This window comes from Palaemon carinicauda, chromosome 5 (genome assembly GCF_036898095.1).
Source record: "Palaemon carinicauda isolate YSFRI2023 chromosome 5, ASM3689809v2, whole genome shotgun sequence".
Classification (NCBI taxonomy): Eukaryota; Metazoa; Arthropoda; class Malacostraca; order Decapoda; family Palaemonidae; genus Palaemon; species Palaemon carinicauda.
This window is the reverse complement of record NC_090729.1, coordinates 69,290,642-69,308,223: the sequence shown is the minus strand read 5'-3', so window position 1 is coordinate 69,308,223 and position 17,582 is coordinate 69,290,642. Positions and strand designations below refer to the sequence as shown.

Here is a 17,582-nt window from a genome sequence, read left to right as displayed (position 1 = left end):
CTGTACAATGCCTCCCAAGCATTCTGCTTCTACTAAGGCTGGTAGTGAGCCTAAACGCCACCGAAGGATGATGACGATTGCTGAGAAGGTTACGCTTCTCGATATGTTAAAAGATGGTAGAAGTTACGCGTCCGCGGCGCGCCATTTTGGGATCAACGAATCTACTGTTCGCTATATCAAGAAGGACGAGGCGAACATTAGAAAGACGGCTGCAATCACCTTTAGCAGATCAGCGAAGCGAGTCGTTACAACGCGTAATAAAACGATCGTACGCATGGAAGGTGCTTTACCTGTGTGGATTGCCGACTGCCGGAAGAAGAACATAGCCTTGGATACAAACACCATCCAAACAAAGGCTTTGAGCTTGTATCAGAATTTTGCTGCAAAGGAACCTCAAGACGACGATGGCAACCATGCTGGAGAAGATGATGATGCAGATGATCCTCAACCAGGGACATCCACTGATTCCCAGCCTCAGAAACAACGTTTTTCCGCCAGCAAAGGATGGTTCGCGAAGTTCCAGAAACGCTTCGCCCTGAAAAGCGTTTCCCTGCATGGCGAGGCTGCTTCGGCTGACACTGCCACTGCTGAAACTTAAGTGAACCAGACGTTCAAGAATATTATCGCCGAAGGTGGATACAAGCCGGAACAAGTCTTTAATATGGATGAGACCGGCTTGTTTTGGAAGAGGATGCCGTCGCAAACTTTCCTGTTCAAAGAGGAAGCCAAAGCCTCTGGCTTTAAAGCATTCAAGGATCGCGTTACCCTCGTGATGTGCGGAAATGTGCTAGATATATGCTAAAGCCGGGGCTTATTTATAAGTCGAAAAATCCTCGCGCTTTGAAAAATAAGAATAAGAATCTCCTTCCCGTGTACTGGATGCATAATCCAAAAGCATGGATTACGAAGATGCTGACCTCCAACTGGTTCCACCAGTGTTTCATCCCGCAAGTCAATGAATATCTCGTAGAGAAGGGCTTGCCATTCAAGATCCTTCTCCTTATGGATAACGCTGGTGGACACGCAACTGACCTGTCGCGTGAGGGCGTTCAGGTTGAGTTCCTGCCACCCAACACCACGTCATTAATTCAACCGATGGACCAGAGGGTTATCAGGGCGTTCAAGGCCCTCTACACGAAGAATACCTTGGCGGACCTCGTTGCGTGTGTGGATGCTGCCCAAGAGGATGAGGATGAAGATTTTAACTTGAAGGCGTACTGGCGGCAGTACACCATAGCCACGTGCCTGAAGAATATTCAGAAGGCACTTCAAGAGATGAAACCTGCAACCGTGAATGCGAGCTGGAAGAAGTTGTGGCCCGAGATTGTTTACGACGACGAGGGATTTACACCTGCTGAAATCCAACACTCTGCAGTACGCAAATCAGTGCAGTTGGCTGCCATAATTGGAGGTGACGGGTTGGCGACATGACAACTGAAGACGTCGACGAGTTGTTGGACTGCCATTCCCAGCCCTTAACTGACGCAGACCTCGAAGACCTGACGAAATCGGCAAGCGAAGAAGAGAGTGAAACCCAGGAAGAGACCCAAGAAAATGTCGAAGAAACGGGCTTAACACTAGAACGGCTTGCCAAGGTCTGCAACCATATAAAGGAGGTGAAAGAAATGTTGCAAGAGTGGGACGAGGATATGGTTCGGTCGATGCAATTCTGCAACAAGGTTGATGACATAATGACTCCCTACAAGATGCTCTTAGATCGAAAAAAGAAGCAGCGAGAACAACTTCCGATCACAATGTTCTTCCAGCCTCGCAAAAAAGAGCCAGTTCCTCCTGCTACTACGCCTTCGGAAGAAATTGAAGAAGTTGAAGAGGTGTCCCAGGAAAAGACACCTCCGTCTGAAGAGATGTAAAATACTACCTGGCTGCACAGTAGAACACATCATCAGCTTCATCATCATCATTTCTACTGTGCAGCAAATTCATCGCCATCATCATTCAAGTTTTTCTTGAACTTCTTTCGTGGTGAGTACAGTAACAATCTTTATTTTTTACTTTAATATTCTCACATTCTAATACTGTATTTGTGCCTGTTTTATAGTTTAGTACTGTACTGTATGCATTAAGTTAAAGGGAAGGTTTTAAAAGTCTACATGTTGTAACCTATCATATTTTTTTTGTTTAAAATTTACATTTACGTACGTAAAACAATCTCTCTCTCTCTCCTCCTCTCTCTCCTCTCTCTCTCTCTCTCTCTCTCTCTCCTCTCTCTCTCTCTCTCTCTCGTAAATTGATTTTTTTTGTTTAAAATTTACATTTACAGTATGTACGTAAAACAATCTCTCTCTCTCTCTCTCTCTCTCTCTCTCTCTCTCTCTCTCTCTCTCTCTCTCTCTCCTCTCTCTCTCTCTCTCTCTCGTAAATTGTTTTCCTGCTTTGCTACGTACAATATGTACTGTACAGTACTGTATGATTTTATATAGATACGTAAATTATATTTGTAAGGTAACATATTTTGTAAATGCTTTTACTGTAAATACTGTACTGTATCATTATTTATCACTATCATCATGCGCGTTAAATGCCTTGTTTGTTCTGAGCGTGGTTGTTTACTGAGCGTACAGTACTTTATGACGCCGTCGTTTCAGGCGGCGTCATAAAGAAAAACATTTCATTTGGAAGTCCTAAGAAAAATAAAGTAAAACATTGGTAATAAAAAAAATCAACATACTGTATAATCAATATAATCGATGCAAAAACTAACCTATACATATATGTGTACACTAAATGAGTTTGTTTCTTCATTATGATCAGAGATGAACGTAAACAAAACATTGGTTGCCATTTTTTATCGTGCTTTTTAGGTGTTTAGGAAACGCATGATATAAAATCGCCTTTAATATTTGTGCCTGTTTTAGTATAGGGTGCTGTAGTACATGCATTAAGTGTTCTGTACATTAAAGGGTAGTTTGTTAACAGTACTAAGTACAAGGGAAGGTTTTTAAAAGTCCAAATATACATGTTAAATAAATAGGTAAATATGATGTCACTACTTCGCGGAATTTCACCTATCGCGGTCGGGTCTGGAACCTATCTACCGCGATAAACGAGGGTTCACTGTACCCCTAAATACATAGCGTAGATTTATATTCTAGTTATGGAACAAAGATGAATTAGGGAGGTCGTTTCTAGTGAGATTACATTTGATCCTCTTATGACAATAGAGGTAATTGTTTTTAGTGAGATTACACAAGATCTTCCTATGCCAATAGAAGTAATGGCAGTTCTTGCCGGGGAGTTGAGAATTGTCATACCCGTAACGGGTAAAATATTTGTTTTTAATTTTAGCACAGGAATCTCTGATGAGTCATATTAGTATATTTGATATATGTAGTTTTTCAAATTAACATATGATATGTGAAATGAATACTGATGGAATAACTTAAAATCATTCATTTTTGGTACACTTCTTCTAAGATATGGATATTTTTTCTACAAGTTTTTTTATCTGAATAAATGTTAAAGCTTTTCATAATAATTTCATAAGCTTTAAATTTATCAGCAAAAATTATATAATACGTACAAAATTGTAAATCACAACTCACGTATGAATTCTTTCATCTGCGGATCTAATGTCGTGATCATAGTATCCATCGATGACCTTGCTTTCTCTGCAACTTTATGACCAACATTTGAAACCGTGCCTCGTATCCATCCAAACCACCCAGGCTTAGATGGCCCAACACCAGCACCAGGAGAACCAAGGTCAACTGAAGCATCTACATTACCAGTACTATCAAAGGAATAACCATAATTAAAGCTTACATTATGATCTACTAGATTCATTTGTATGCTACCACCAGGAGCCTCACTACTGTAATTACTACCAGAATCAAAAAATCCTACGGCAGGAGAGCAATTCAAGTGACTATGGGATTTACTTAAAGGGAAGTTCTGAACTTGCTCCTGATGTACTACCAGGCATGGTGGTGTGGGGGGAGGGGGAGGATTATGTATAGGATTCCCCGGTATATAGACAGGGTAGCTATGGTGACGAGAATGTCCCTTCAAAGATGAAATTGAGTTCTGTTGGCTGAAGAAAAAAAACAACAAAATATTGTAAATAACAACTAAGATATACTCTTAACACATAAACAACTTATCAAGAAGCCAACAAAAAGAAGGAAAAATAATAATAATAATGGTTTTAATGCAGTTAATAACAATAAAAATAATGATGATAATATAGTAGTATAGTTCATTATTAATCATAATGTGAAAGCGATTAGAGTATTGTACTAAATAAATTTTGTTCATAATTATAAGAAAGCCTTAACCACCATTAATTCCTGCTCCCCTTGGGGTTTTGACCTTCGTCACTCAATATAAACTCTTTCATTAAGTCAGAAATTTGTTCATTGTACATCATCTGAAAATGTACATGGAATAAAAAATTGTGAATAATGACAAAGAGTAAGTTTAAAGATTGTTTGTTAAAACTCTGCTCTATTGTGTATAAAATTGTGCTTGTTTTATAAACAGTGGAAATTAAATAAACTAATAAAATTCTTTAATGTGACAAATAAGAATGTTTAAAGTCAACAAAAATATTTTATACAAATATTACTCCATAATTTAATAAAATCTATAAAAAAATAATTGACTTAAAAATTAAATTTCAACATACCTTGGAGGTGGATTAGGATGACAAGAAACTTGTACAGGTGGTCCTGGAGAAGGAACAAAAGAAGGTGGTGGCACTGCCGTTGGTGCCGTAGAGAAAACTGTGGGAGATGCAGATAATGATAAAGGTGGGCCTGATGCGGATACATTTGTTTGGGGTGCAGAAGGTGGGACAATAGAGCGTGGATTAGGGGCAGCATTCAGTGTGGTCACTGATGATGGTAATGACGAAGGAGGAGGTATGACAGAGGGCTGGGTAGACATGGTGTGTGTGGAGATAGAACCTGCACCAGGTGAAACTGAAACAGCTGCTGGTAATGGTACAGAAGGAGAGGATACAGGAAGTGGAGATGCTAAAAAGGATGGAAGGGCCGTTGGTGGTGCAACATTGGTTAGGACGGAGTTGTTTCCTCCTGCTGCATCTGAAAATAAATAAATATTCAGTCTGTCACTGTCATGTTAAGAGAAATTTTGAATTATAGTTTTGTATATTGTCGTGGTGAGCTAATAAATGCACACATTCAATGAATAAGTTAATGATAAAGTACGTAAAAATTAAACTTATAGATTTATTGATTACCCCTACTTATACTGGAAGCTTTGAAAAAAAAAATTATGCTAAACAGTTTAGCAAATGATTCATTATTAGAGACCATTATAACCAGATATATTAGTCACCTGGAATTTAGAAATGGGGGTATTTTCCTCAACTGCTATAGTCTTGGCTTGTAAAATTCAATGTTTCATTATCAAAATCTACTGATCAGTCCAAAGAAATATAACTTTATGGTCTCATTAAATCCATTTCAGAACATGCTGAAATTATTCATTTACCAAAATTAGAATTTCAACAAGATTTTCCAAGTTGGAAAATGATTTGATAAAATTTCTAACTTACTACAAAGTATAGTGTTGAATTAAAGTAATTTTGAGTTACTTGATATTTTACACCTTGCATAAGCATATTTCATCTGAAAAGAAACAGGATATTTCAGTCATTCCAATAAAGTTCCAAAGCTAACATTGGAAATTTGATTTATGGAATCCTTACTTTGGGGCCAATGAAACCATCCAGCGCCCAAAAACAATTAGGGGGAAAATCTTCAGATACACTATGAAGTAAAAGTTAAGAAAGGCTGGATAGCAAAATGGAAGACAGAGAAGAAGGAATGGAAGTACGAGTACTGTATAGTATAGTAGTACTTTCCAAATTGGGAACTATTTCAGTAGGTCTACAGCTGGTAAGTCATATGGCAAGTCTTAGATATTGAATATTTAATACAATATGCATTAGACCAATTACTGATAGGCTGATAAAGCAAATATTTACAGACTGATGTGGTAACATAGCCAATACAGTCATACCTCTCTTCACGAAAGACTCTGCTTACGAAATTTTCAAGCCACGAAACGTGATGCGAATATTTTTGTGACTCCCTTTACGAAAAATGTTTCACTTTAAGAAAAGAGATTTGCCAGCCAGCCTGAGAATAAAATAATCCCTCATCAAAGGGTTGAAGAAAATGCATTCAGATAGAAAATGTAGCTATAGTCTACAATAGGGGTAACTATAATAGTACAGTACCGTATTGTACTGTATGTGTTGTATTATTTTCCATTTATTATTACATTATGTTGTAATAACTACTTAATTTACAGGTATTAACATTTAGATTAGGTATATTGAATGGCTCACATGTATCTGGCTGCACAGTATTTCATTGTGGTTATACTGTAGCTTTATAATGAGATTTAATGTGGTGTTTTGTAGGGTTTGGAGTGAAGTAGGCAATTTGCATGTGAAATGTGACTAAAAACACGAAAAAATCACTATACAAAAGCCACTCCAGAACGAATTAATTTCGTGTTGTGAGGCATTACTGTACAGGATATTGCCAAATCAACAAAGAGAGAACTAGAGGGGCATTCAGTAGAGCGCAGACCCTAGCTTGGGTGGAGAGGGAGCTTGGGCACTGATCATTTGTATATATGGTCAGTCTCCAGGAAATTGCCCTACTTGATAGGGCAATGTCACTGTCCCTTGCCCTGCCATTCATGAGCGACCTTTAAACTTTTAAACTAGTGCATGCAAAAACCATTATTTTATAAATTCTCAGTTGCAGTTTTTCATCTCTTTGGAAATATATACCTATCTCCTATATCCTATGATTTAAAAAAAGAAAATTTAGCATTTCTTAGAGGTGCTTAAGTATCTCATATAATATTGTATCTTCCCTGGAGAAAGTGCCCGTGGTAAAGGTCACCAACAGGAACATGAGTGAAAAATTATTCATTCAGTCCTGGATTGGATAGATAATTGCAATTGCCAAATTGTTCTGTTATAGCTATCATAACCCGGATCCAGAGAAGAACGGGTCTAATAATGTGCTGACCAAAATAAGACATTTTCCACGCAGGTAGTTGGCTGGTATCAGGCATTTTTGGGCTCAGCCATGTCGTCCTGATGGAAGGTTCCTTTAGGTAGCTTTCTAAGGGATATTTGGCTACAGTGATACTCCCAGAGAATTAACCACAGGTTCCCAGAATTCTAACTTCTGGCGCGAGTATCCTTAATATAACTTTTAAAGATATCACATAATGTCAGGGGACGTATTTCTTGATACGACACATGGCAATCTTCCCCCCAAATAGATTTTACGCTTTGAGGGGAAAGAGTGGCGAAATTGAAGGGGAGCCGTTATCAAGGTTACCCGGTGGATCCCCTCCCAGTACTACTATGGCGTAACTATTCCTTTAAACGTAGCCATTTAATCACGGTGATCTCCTGCGTTGCTCTCGGTGTTGTTACTGTTTTTCAAGGAATATTACCATGCAATCTCCAGCATCTTCATCCTCTGGAAAGTTGAATATTTAATCTTTCCTGTGTATAATTTTTGGCTCCCTTCTCAAAATTAACATAATGTAGGTGTGTTAAGCAGAGCAATGCCATCACCGGAGGCGGCCATTTTAGGACTGCTGTCATACGTCATAAATGCTTTATTTAGTTAGTAATAAGACGTTCCCGGTATTTAGCTATAAATTAATTCTAGCTAGTTAGGCAAAATTATACTAGTGAAGATAAGATCTACACATGTAATATTTCCTCTTCTGAATAAACGTTTCGATCGTATACGATAGGGCCTCGGTGGTACTAGCGTAGCCGAAATCCCAACTCGAGTTAGGCTACCCTAACGCGCATTAGTATACTTTAGTAACGTTATGCCCCGTTTAACCTCTAGCATCGTTTTATTAATTCGGTCGGAGATATAGATATCTACTAGAATTACTAGCATAATTCAATACTCTTCTCTTTTAGAAAAAATGAGGATAAACCCTTCCTTCCCCTTGAGTACCGCCAGCCCAGGCGACAACCCTATCTTCTGTCATTGCCATTGAGTAGCATAATCCAGCTTGACTGGGATAGTGTTTTCTGTCGATCTTTTTTGCCGGTGAGTATCCCGGCTCTGAAATACGAGAGTCACTCAGGGTATTCTGTCTTGATGCCCACAACGCTACCGATGGGGGAATAGTCATTCCCCTGCCGGTTACACCATTACCGACATAGGAAGTTCGGCTTCCCTAGTCCACAACCAAAATTGGGTAGTATAATTGCCGCCACCTTTCTCCCTTGTGGACTAGAAGACATGTCTTTTATCCGGCAATGTCTCAGGCTAGGGAATCGTTATTCCTCTGCCGCCCAAGACGGCGCCGGTATAGGAAACTATGTTTCCTTGATTTACAGTCAAAGGAGGAGGCATACCTGCCGCCACCTTTCTATGTAATATATAAGACCCTTTCCCTTCCCCTTCTGTCCTTTAGTGACAGCTTAGCCATCAAGCTTCCTGTGGCCGGTATTCTACAATCACCCCGCCTGTCGGGCTGACTGGATTACCGGTCAGGCTCCTACAAAGGCGGTTAGGTTGCCGCTTCGACCATCTCCCTAACGGATGCAAAGCTCCGGGAAAGGTTGAGCCGGCCCTGACGGCTGCCGGTGGGAAACCCATAACACTTCTGAGTATTCTTCAGTCCTCCCTTGGACTGCCATCCACAAACCCTGTAACCGGCAGTACAGCCGGCAACAAAAATTGTGGCTGGATGGAAGCTAGAATCAATGCATTCTCTCCCCTTCCATTTGAATTCTCATTCTGGAAAGAAGGCAGTAGAGACAGTAGTCCCTACAACCCTAATTATTGTACTAAACTATAACAATACGGTAGTCCTTCTCTCCATTCTCTCTCTTTCTCTCTCTCTCTGTCGGCTAGTGCCGCCAGGTACTAGCCTAACCTGGTAGCATACCGGCAAAACTACAGTATAAGACAATACAGTAGCCAGTATTCCTGCAGTATAACAATACAGTACAGTAGTTAGAAAACTACAGTATAAAATGATACCGTAGTATGAAATTTCTAACATACTCTGTGTATCCTTTCACAGTCCATTGTTGAGACCGTTTTGAAAATGTTGAGGTGAAGTATTCCTTCAACATTCTGAAGTATCCTAGATCATCAGAACACCAATGATTACCCATCAGTATTAATATTCTACAAGTGGTGGAGTTAGTGTTAGTATACACTGACTCCAGCTCTACGTACGAGAGTTATTCCACTCTATATTTTCCCTAATAAGGAAATTAAAAATATTAATATTGTGGGAGGTCACAGCAATTGCCTGGACGGGAAACACAGATACGTGTCTTTCCTATTTCCTTTCTAGCTTACTATCCTAAGCTATAATAATAATAGTAGTGTATACTATTTAATGCATGTGAAAATTTATCAGTGAGATAAATTACCCCATACTCATTTCACTCTTTCTTTCCTTACAGGAGGCGGCTAAGGTGAAGTGTGCAGTCCTATTCTGCAGCCACAAAAGTAGGGACTTTTGTGGCCACAAGATGTGCAGGTCTCAGGTCTCATGCCCCCTGCTCCATCGCAGCTGAAACCCTGAGGTATTGGGATCCGAAGGGTTGCACCGTCTGCTCTGCCTTGATGACCGATGGTTTCGGTGATCCTGAGACGACGGAGTTGAGGGATACTGCGAGGGAAATGCTTCGCAGGTGGGTAAGAGGGTTTCAGAAGAACTCTCCGGGACCTTACCTGTCAAACGAAGCTATGTGAAGCCTTCTGTTCCCTAAGGCCCAATCCGACGCGGTTGTACCTCAGGCACAGGTCAAGCCTCCCTTCATCCAGCTGATGATAGAGGCTGACATCAACAAGGCTCTTGAAGCCATAGACATCCATCAAGAATGGATGTCGGAGGTGTTCTCAGACACCTAAAAGGATCTTCTACAAGAAAATCCTGAAGAAGAGGTGGCCCAGCCACCCGAGGAGGAAGAAGGATCCATATCAACAATAAAGGAAGACCCTCAGTTTTCTGTGAAGGCATATCAACCTGTGCCGTCAACCTCTTCGGCCCCAACTCCTCATTTGGACCTGCTGTTACCCAAGGGCAAGGCGCTCATGGAGCAGCTGCAACAGATGATGGAATCGTTCCGCAAGGAACAACAAGAGACGAGGAGGGAAGTCAGAGAAGCGAAACGCTTGGGCGTTCTCAGAGGCTCTCACAAACTTATCAAAGTCTCCGACTAACCTCAGTGCTCCGAAACCAGCCCCTGAAGGTATGCAGAGTATATGCCCATGATGAATAGGAAGTTATACATCTCTGAGAAGATGGGGGCCAAACCCCTCGAAGATCTCCAATTCTGGCCTAACATTTCGGCTTACCCAGAATGTTACGTGAGATTGCAGGATGAACCAGCATCTTGAGAGGAGACGGAACCTTAGTAGGTCATGATCTTTGAACATGACAAGGCGCAGGCTCTCTTGACTAGTACCCTAAAGAAAGCCAGCTATACCAACTCGAAGGTTTCTGCTTTGAGTAAGAGGCACCCTACCTTCCTTGCTCCTTCCTCCAGAGCTTTTCCCTTTTCGGCCAAAGCTCTCAACTGCGTGCTGAAAGCAGTTGACGCGGGCAAACCATGCCCTACACTAGAGGAATGCAGACCATTGTCTCTAGCCCTGCCTACCTGTGAGAAGGAATGGAACGAGGTTCATCTAACCTTCTCAATCTCGAAACTGGATCCAAAGATAGCAGGACAACAGTTCAACGATAACCTTCCAAAGTTGTCGGAACATCTTCTGAGAAGGGAACAGGAGACAAAAGAGAGACTAACTGCCTCTTTGTCTCTCCAGAACAGTATGGAGATGTGTTCAGGCCTCTCAAATACCCCAGATATGTACATGGTCCTAGCCAAGATGCACATGGCTACCCTTGTGAAGGACATGTACGCTTTCGTAAAGGCCAGAAGGGCCTGTAGAGAGCATGTGTTTGCCAATGCAATGGTCAAACACAAGCCCAGGAAGTTGATCACTTCATGCATCTGGGGCAAGGACCTCTTCACAAAAGAAGTGGTCCAGGAGGTAATTGCTAAAGCCGCCACGGAGAATAGGAACTTTCTTCAAAAGTGGGGAATGTCTTCAAAGAGGAAATTATCCCCTGACGCTGGTCCCCAACCCAAGAACAGGAAGACAAAGATGCCACGTGTGTCTCACAGACCTGCACAACATCCTACTGTCACTATGACCACAGTGCCCCAAACGGTTGCCAGCCGCAAACCACCTTCCAAATGGTGCCCCAACAGCTGGTAGCTCAGTCGCCAGTTTTTAACCCAGGCTTTGAGAGGCACATCACTAGCTTTCGCCCTAAAGGCAGAGGCTCTAGAAGAGGCTCCACAAGAAACCCCTCAAGGGGTAGAGGAGGACGTGGTCAGGGTAACAAACCCTCTGGATCATCTCAACAATGAGATGCTCCAGGTAAGAGGAAGGCTCTTCCACTTTCGGGATCATTGGACCTTCGGTCCTTGGGCCCACAGCCTAATCAAGAATGGACTCGGGTGGAAATGGAACAAAACTCCATCCCCTTCTCCTCAATTCTTCCAACACTCCACCCCCTTATTGGAAGAATATACCCTAGAACTCTTAAACTTAAAGGTAATAAGGAAAAAAAAGTCCATCATATTCCAGGGAAGGCTGTTTTGTGTTCCCAAGAAAGACTCGGACAAACTCAGAGTCATTCTAGACTTGTCTCCACTCAAGTTCATCGAATACAACAAGTTCCGGATGCTAACCCTACAACACATAGGGACCTGGCAGATGTTTATTGGCACCTACCAGTCAGCCGCCCCCTCTCCTCCAACCCAGGATTCAGACTACAGAAGACAAATTATGTATTCACAGCCATGCCCTTTGGACTAAACATAGCCCCAAGGATATTCACAAAACTTGCGGACACAGTCGTCCAACAGTTACGCTTAGAAGGCATTCAGGTAGCAGCATACCTGGATGACTGGCTGGTGTGAGCAGCATCCAAGACAGCTTGTCTGCAGGCAGCCACAAAGGTGATCCAGTTCCTGGATCATCTGGGCTTCAAGATCAATTACAAGAAGTCTCACCTATCTTCAGCTCAAGAGTTTCAATGGTTAGGAATCCATTGGAACTTGCAGTCACACCGCCTCTCCATTCTACCAAAGAAGAGGACAGAGATTGCGGGAGACTACTGAAATTCAACAAGATTTCAAGACTCCAACAGGAAAGAGTACTGGGCTCTCTCCAGTTTGCATCAGTGACAGACCCAGTGCTAAAAGCACAACTAAAGAATGCGTTAGGAGTCTGGAGAAGATATGCATCAAACGCTCGAAGAGATCAACAGAGATTGACACCGACCTTACTGCGATCGCTTCTAAGGCCGTGGTCAAAGGTCAAGAGCCTAACAAGGACAATTCCCTTACTACCACCTCAGCCTTCAGTGGTCATCCACACAGATGCCTCGATGGAAGGATGGGGAGTCCATTCCCATCAAGGGAAAGGGCAAGAGAACTGGTCGCACCAGTTCAAGACCTTTCACATCAACATTCTGGAAGCCATGGCAGTCTTCCTAACATTGAAGAAACTATCCCCTCACGGATCAGCCCACATCAGGCTGGTCTTGGACAGCGAAGTAATAGTGAAATGTCTGAACCGACAAGGCTCGAGATTGCCTTACATCAATGACGTGATGTTAGCCATCTTTCGCTTGGCAAGGAAGAAGAGATGGCACTTATCAGCAGTTCACCTACAAGGGTTTCGCAATGTGACGGCGGATGCTCTATCCAGGCGAAAGCCGATAAGAGACAGAATGGTCCCTGGACGCAGACTCAATCTCCTTCATCTTGGAAAAAGTCCTAGCACTGCAGATCGACCTCTTCGCAACGAGGGACAACAAGAAACTACCTCGATATGTGGCCCCTTACGAGGATCCTCGGGCAGAAGCGACGGACACCATGTCCCTCGATTGGAACAGATGGAATCATATCTATCAGTTCCCACCAACAAATTTTCTGCTGAAGGTCCTCAACAAGCTGAGATCCTTCAGGGGAACAGCAGCAGTAGTGGCCCCCAAATGGCCCAGGAGCAACTGGTTCCCTCTAGTTATAGAACTGAAGCTGAAGCTCTTTCCTCTACTGAATCCAGTTCTATCCCAGCTGGTTCAGAAGTCAACTGTCTACGCTTCATCATTGAGAACCCAAAACTTTCATCTCGTGATTTTCTCGCCTTAGCAGCCAAGAAAATGTTCGGGATCTCAAAAGACAACATCGACTTTATAGAAGAATACAAGTCAAAATCAACCAGAAGACAATAAGAATCGTCTTGGAAGAAGTGGGTTTCCTTTGTGAAAGCAAAGGGACTGGCAGAAATCTCGATAGACTTCTGCCTTTCCTTCTTCATCTACCTTCATGATCAAGGCCTGGCTTCCACCACAATAACTACGTGTAAGTCAGCTTTGACTAGACCTCTTCATTACGCCTTCCAGGTGGATCTTTCAAACGAAATCTTCAATAAGATTCTGAAAGCATGCACTAGACTCAAACCAGCAACCCCTCCAAAGCCCATATCATGGTCCTTGGACAAAGTCTTGCACTATGCTTCTAACTTGAACAACAAAGATTGTACCCTAAAGGATCTAACACAAAAAGTGATATTCTTGTTCGCTATAGCCTCAGGGGCTAGAGTTAGTGAAATAGTTGCCCTATCTAGAAACGAAGGCCATATTCAGTTCACAGAAGAGGGAGAACTGAATCTTTTTACGATCCTACATTTTTTGTCAAAAACGAGCTGCCCACCAAAAGGTGGGGTCCTTGGAGAATCTGCCCTCTGAAGGAAGATGTCTCTCTATGTCCAGTAGAGTGTCTTAAGGTCTATCTTCGAAGTACTTCAGACTTCAAGGAGGGACAGCTCTTCCTAAGGGAAACCTCTGGATCAAACTTATCCCTACAACAACCGAGGGCGAAACTCACCTACTTTATTCGCAGAGTGGATCCTGACAGTACACCCGCAGGTCACGATCCTAGAAAAGTTGCTTCCTCGTTGAACTTCTTTCAACATATACAGGGTGGAAATCATCTAGAGTTTTCTATAAACATTACGCGAAGCAAGTGCATGAAATAAAACACTTTGTGGTAGCGGCAGGTAGTGTTATAAAACCTGCCGTCTAGTGCTGCGATGAACAGTGGACTGTTTTTGGACTTAACAGTGGACTGGGTGAACAGGTATTAGCATTTTCGAGTGTACTGTAATACTTTTTAATGAAAATCACAATGGTGAATTTCGGACTGTTCTATATAGGTGTAGAATCTAAACAATAACACCAGTGCCGTGTGAACATTTGTACACAGTGTTGAAACATATCCAACATCTAATTGAAATTAATCAGGCAATTTCACAATAGTGAGTGGCATCTATGGATGATCTATAATAAATGTATTTCTTCCCTTCCAGGTTAAAAATATATATACCCAGAGATGTAGATATGTCACAAGGATTCTCTTTATGATACATTTTGATTTTGCATTTCTATATTTGTCTATGAAAATAAAATACATATAAATGTATCTGCGTCTTATTCGCCCTTCATGAATATGATTAAACGATCCAGAGCCTTTTATTTTTCCTAAAATAATACTTGAGAGTGTAACCTCTGAAAGAACAACCTGGTAATCTTTACAAGTTCCACATTGTTCCTACAGAATACAAACTTTGATGCCTTATAGTCGATATCGACAATTTCCCTGCAGGGGGCAGGAAGCCCCAAGTTAGTTCCAAACTTAGTGGATATGACAAATAATGGTAATGTCATGCATATAAGGTCTGGGAGACCATATAAGGAACTCAGTCAAAGTAAAGGCACTTATACAAACCCACAGATATAGTACTTTCGAGTAATTCTCTGGTAAGCTTCCATCAGGACGACATGGCTGAGCCCAAAAAAACGGATTTTGAGCAAAGCAAAAAATCTATTTTTGGGTGATATGGCCATGTCGTCCTGATGGACCCTCCCTTCTTTCAAAAAGGAGAATACAACTATGTAAATAAAGACCCCACCTGAAACTACTCTATCTGCAGCTATCCAGGCTTAAATGCAACAAGGAATAGTTACGACGTAGTAGTACTGGGAGGGGATCCACCGGGTAACCTTGATGACAGCTCCCCTTCAATTTTGCCACTCTTCCCCCTCAAAGCGTAAAATCTATTCGGGGTGAAGATTGCTGTGTCGCATCAAGAAATATGTCCCCTGATATTATGCGATATCCTTATAAGTTATATTAAGGATACTCGCGCCAGGAGTTAGAATTCTGGGAACCTGTGGTTAATTCTCTGGGAGTATCACTGTAGCCAAATATCCCTTAGAAAGTTACCTAAAGGAACCTTCAATAAGGACGACATGGCCATATCACCAAAAAATAGATTTTTCACTTTGCTCAAAATCAGTTATCATAATCAGCATCTATTGAAATTTGAGTAAAATGAAGGATTTGAAGTTTACCTGACTTACCTGGTTTTGAAACATTAGTAGAGGGGTCCTTTTTTATTCCTAGGTTGTCAACAGAATTTTCCTTATTTAAATTAGCAAAGGTTGTCAATGGTCTGGGCTTTGCCACCTGATTCAGGGGTACGGGGAACATTAAGTTTACTCATTATTTTTTTTGAGGGGGAGATAAGAGGTAATAACAACAATGAAAAAACAAACACTGAAAAAAAATAAGTATAAGGGAAGGAAAATAATAAGACTACCAAATCTCAAAGACTTCATTAAGCTTCCCTAATCTCCAGTCCCTACCCTACCACAACGGGATGGTACCACTATGATTAGAGTGACTCAAGTGTATGCCAAACATGCTTGATGGGACGGAGAGCATTTCAAGAATACAATTATCCCCTCTTTAATCATAGTGGCAGGCAAACCGGATAGAATGCTGAGAGTCCCATCAATATAAAACCGGCCAACCACTGAAAACCAAAGGCCAAGTTTTTTGGGAGAAAATAGTTCCGTGTACTGACACTCCTAGGTGTTCAAACATTACAGTATTTGGTAGTTGGCAAGATCACCACAGCTCCCACAATTGATTTTGGAAAAAATTTCAATCCCGGATACGATGTCCCCTAAGAAAAATCTGGACATTAAAATAGGTAAGAGAGTTTTGACACCAAGGTTGGAGACAGTTGATAAATATGAAGGAGAATGAAGCAATTATACTAAAAGTAGGATGAGAGAAATTTAGAGTCAAACTGAGGAGAAAAAATTTCCCAGTTCAAGAGCCTTCTTGCTCATCACCAAGCTTAAGCCTGGGAATGATATGCCATGCTGAAGCCAAATGACTTCATCAAGCCATTCTCTCGTTAAGAGGGATGAGGTGACGAGTGTCAATCAAACGATCACGAGTGATGATCAAACGATCACGATAGTAACAATCACGAGGAGACAATGGATGATCACAAGGTGATGATAGACGAGCAGCTGACAAACAATGAGCAGCTGGCAAGTGACGAGAAATTGGAGAGTGACAACCATGAACTGGCGAGTGACAACCACGAACTGGTGAGTGACGACCACAAGCTAGAGGTTGGCCATCACAAGCTGGGGAGTGGCAATTACGAACTGAAGAGCAGCAATCACACATTGGCGAGTGGCGATCCCTAACAGGAGAGCGTCTAGAAGATTGTCAGGGTAGTCTCTCCTGACAAAGGGTGAAAGAGAATGTCTAGAAGGGCGGCGAGGACTACGTTCCTTCCATGAGGAGGATTAGCGATCCCTATGGTGGAGAGGGCTCCTGTCGTCAACAGCATGCCGGTCAGAAAATGGAGAGGGGAATCGTCGTCGGTGGCGAGATCCCTTAGCTGGGGAGGCATGTTCCAAAGGGCTAGATGGGGTGATGTCTAGAAGGTCTCTGCGATGGAGTATCAGGGGAGGAACTCACTCGAGAACGAGGGAGGTGAATACTCATAGGAGAAACAGGCCTCGGACTTTGTTCCCCCTCCCCTGAAGGCTGAGAGGACTCAGCAGGGGGAAGAGCGCAGTATTCGGTGGCAGCAGCTGCAGTGACAGTAGAACAACAAGTCAGCGACAGGGACGTGAAGCTCAGCACTCCATAGCAAATGGGCTTCAACCTCTGGGAGGCCGGAGTCCTTTTCCTCTCAGCACCCAGCTAAAGAAGCTCCATCAGCGCTTCCTTCAAAGGGGGACTGGTAACACTCAAAGAAGGTGAAAACTGCAAAACATCAGAAAGAGAAAAGGATACCCGAGGGAAGGGGCAGAGCTGCTTCTCTAGGGAAAGCAACACTGTCCCTCAAACCACGGAGTTAACCTGGTGTTAATTTGTCTGCCCTCCTGTTTGACCGTTCTTCAGAAGCGACAGATCAAGCAGGAGTTTCAGGAAGAGATCAAGGGGTCAAGGAAGGAGTCCCAGGTTTATTTGAATTCGAGGAAGACCCTGAAGGCAAAGAATCTCTTTTGGACTTCTTATTGCACCACCAGCCAAATCTCTCCCACTGGAAGGAAGACCACTCCCGACATTCATCCCAGGTGTTATCCTCTTCACAACAAATGGTTTTCAGTCTCAGTGGAGGACA

At 42.3% G+C, this 17,582-nt stretch overlaps 1 protein-coding gene across 1 annotated transcript in view; it reads right to left on the bottom strand.

Moving 5' to 3' along the window:
- The window catches only part of LOC137641325 (protein PRRC1-A-like), a 207,431-nt gene that overhangs the window by 113,028 nt on the left and 76,821 nt on the right, over positions 1 to 17,582 (bottom strand). The window contains exons 3-4 of the mRNA XM_068373759.1: positions 4,646 to 5,063; positions 3,564 to 3,751 (exon numbers count right to left, since the gene is read on the bottom strand). Coding sequence (XP_068229860.1) covers positions 3,564 to 3,751; positions 4,646 to 5,063 — 606 coding nt within the window. The remainder of the gene's footprint in view (positions 1 to 3,563; positions 3,752 to 4,645; positions 5,064 to 17,582) is intronic.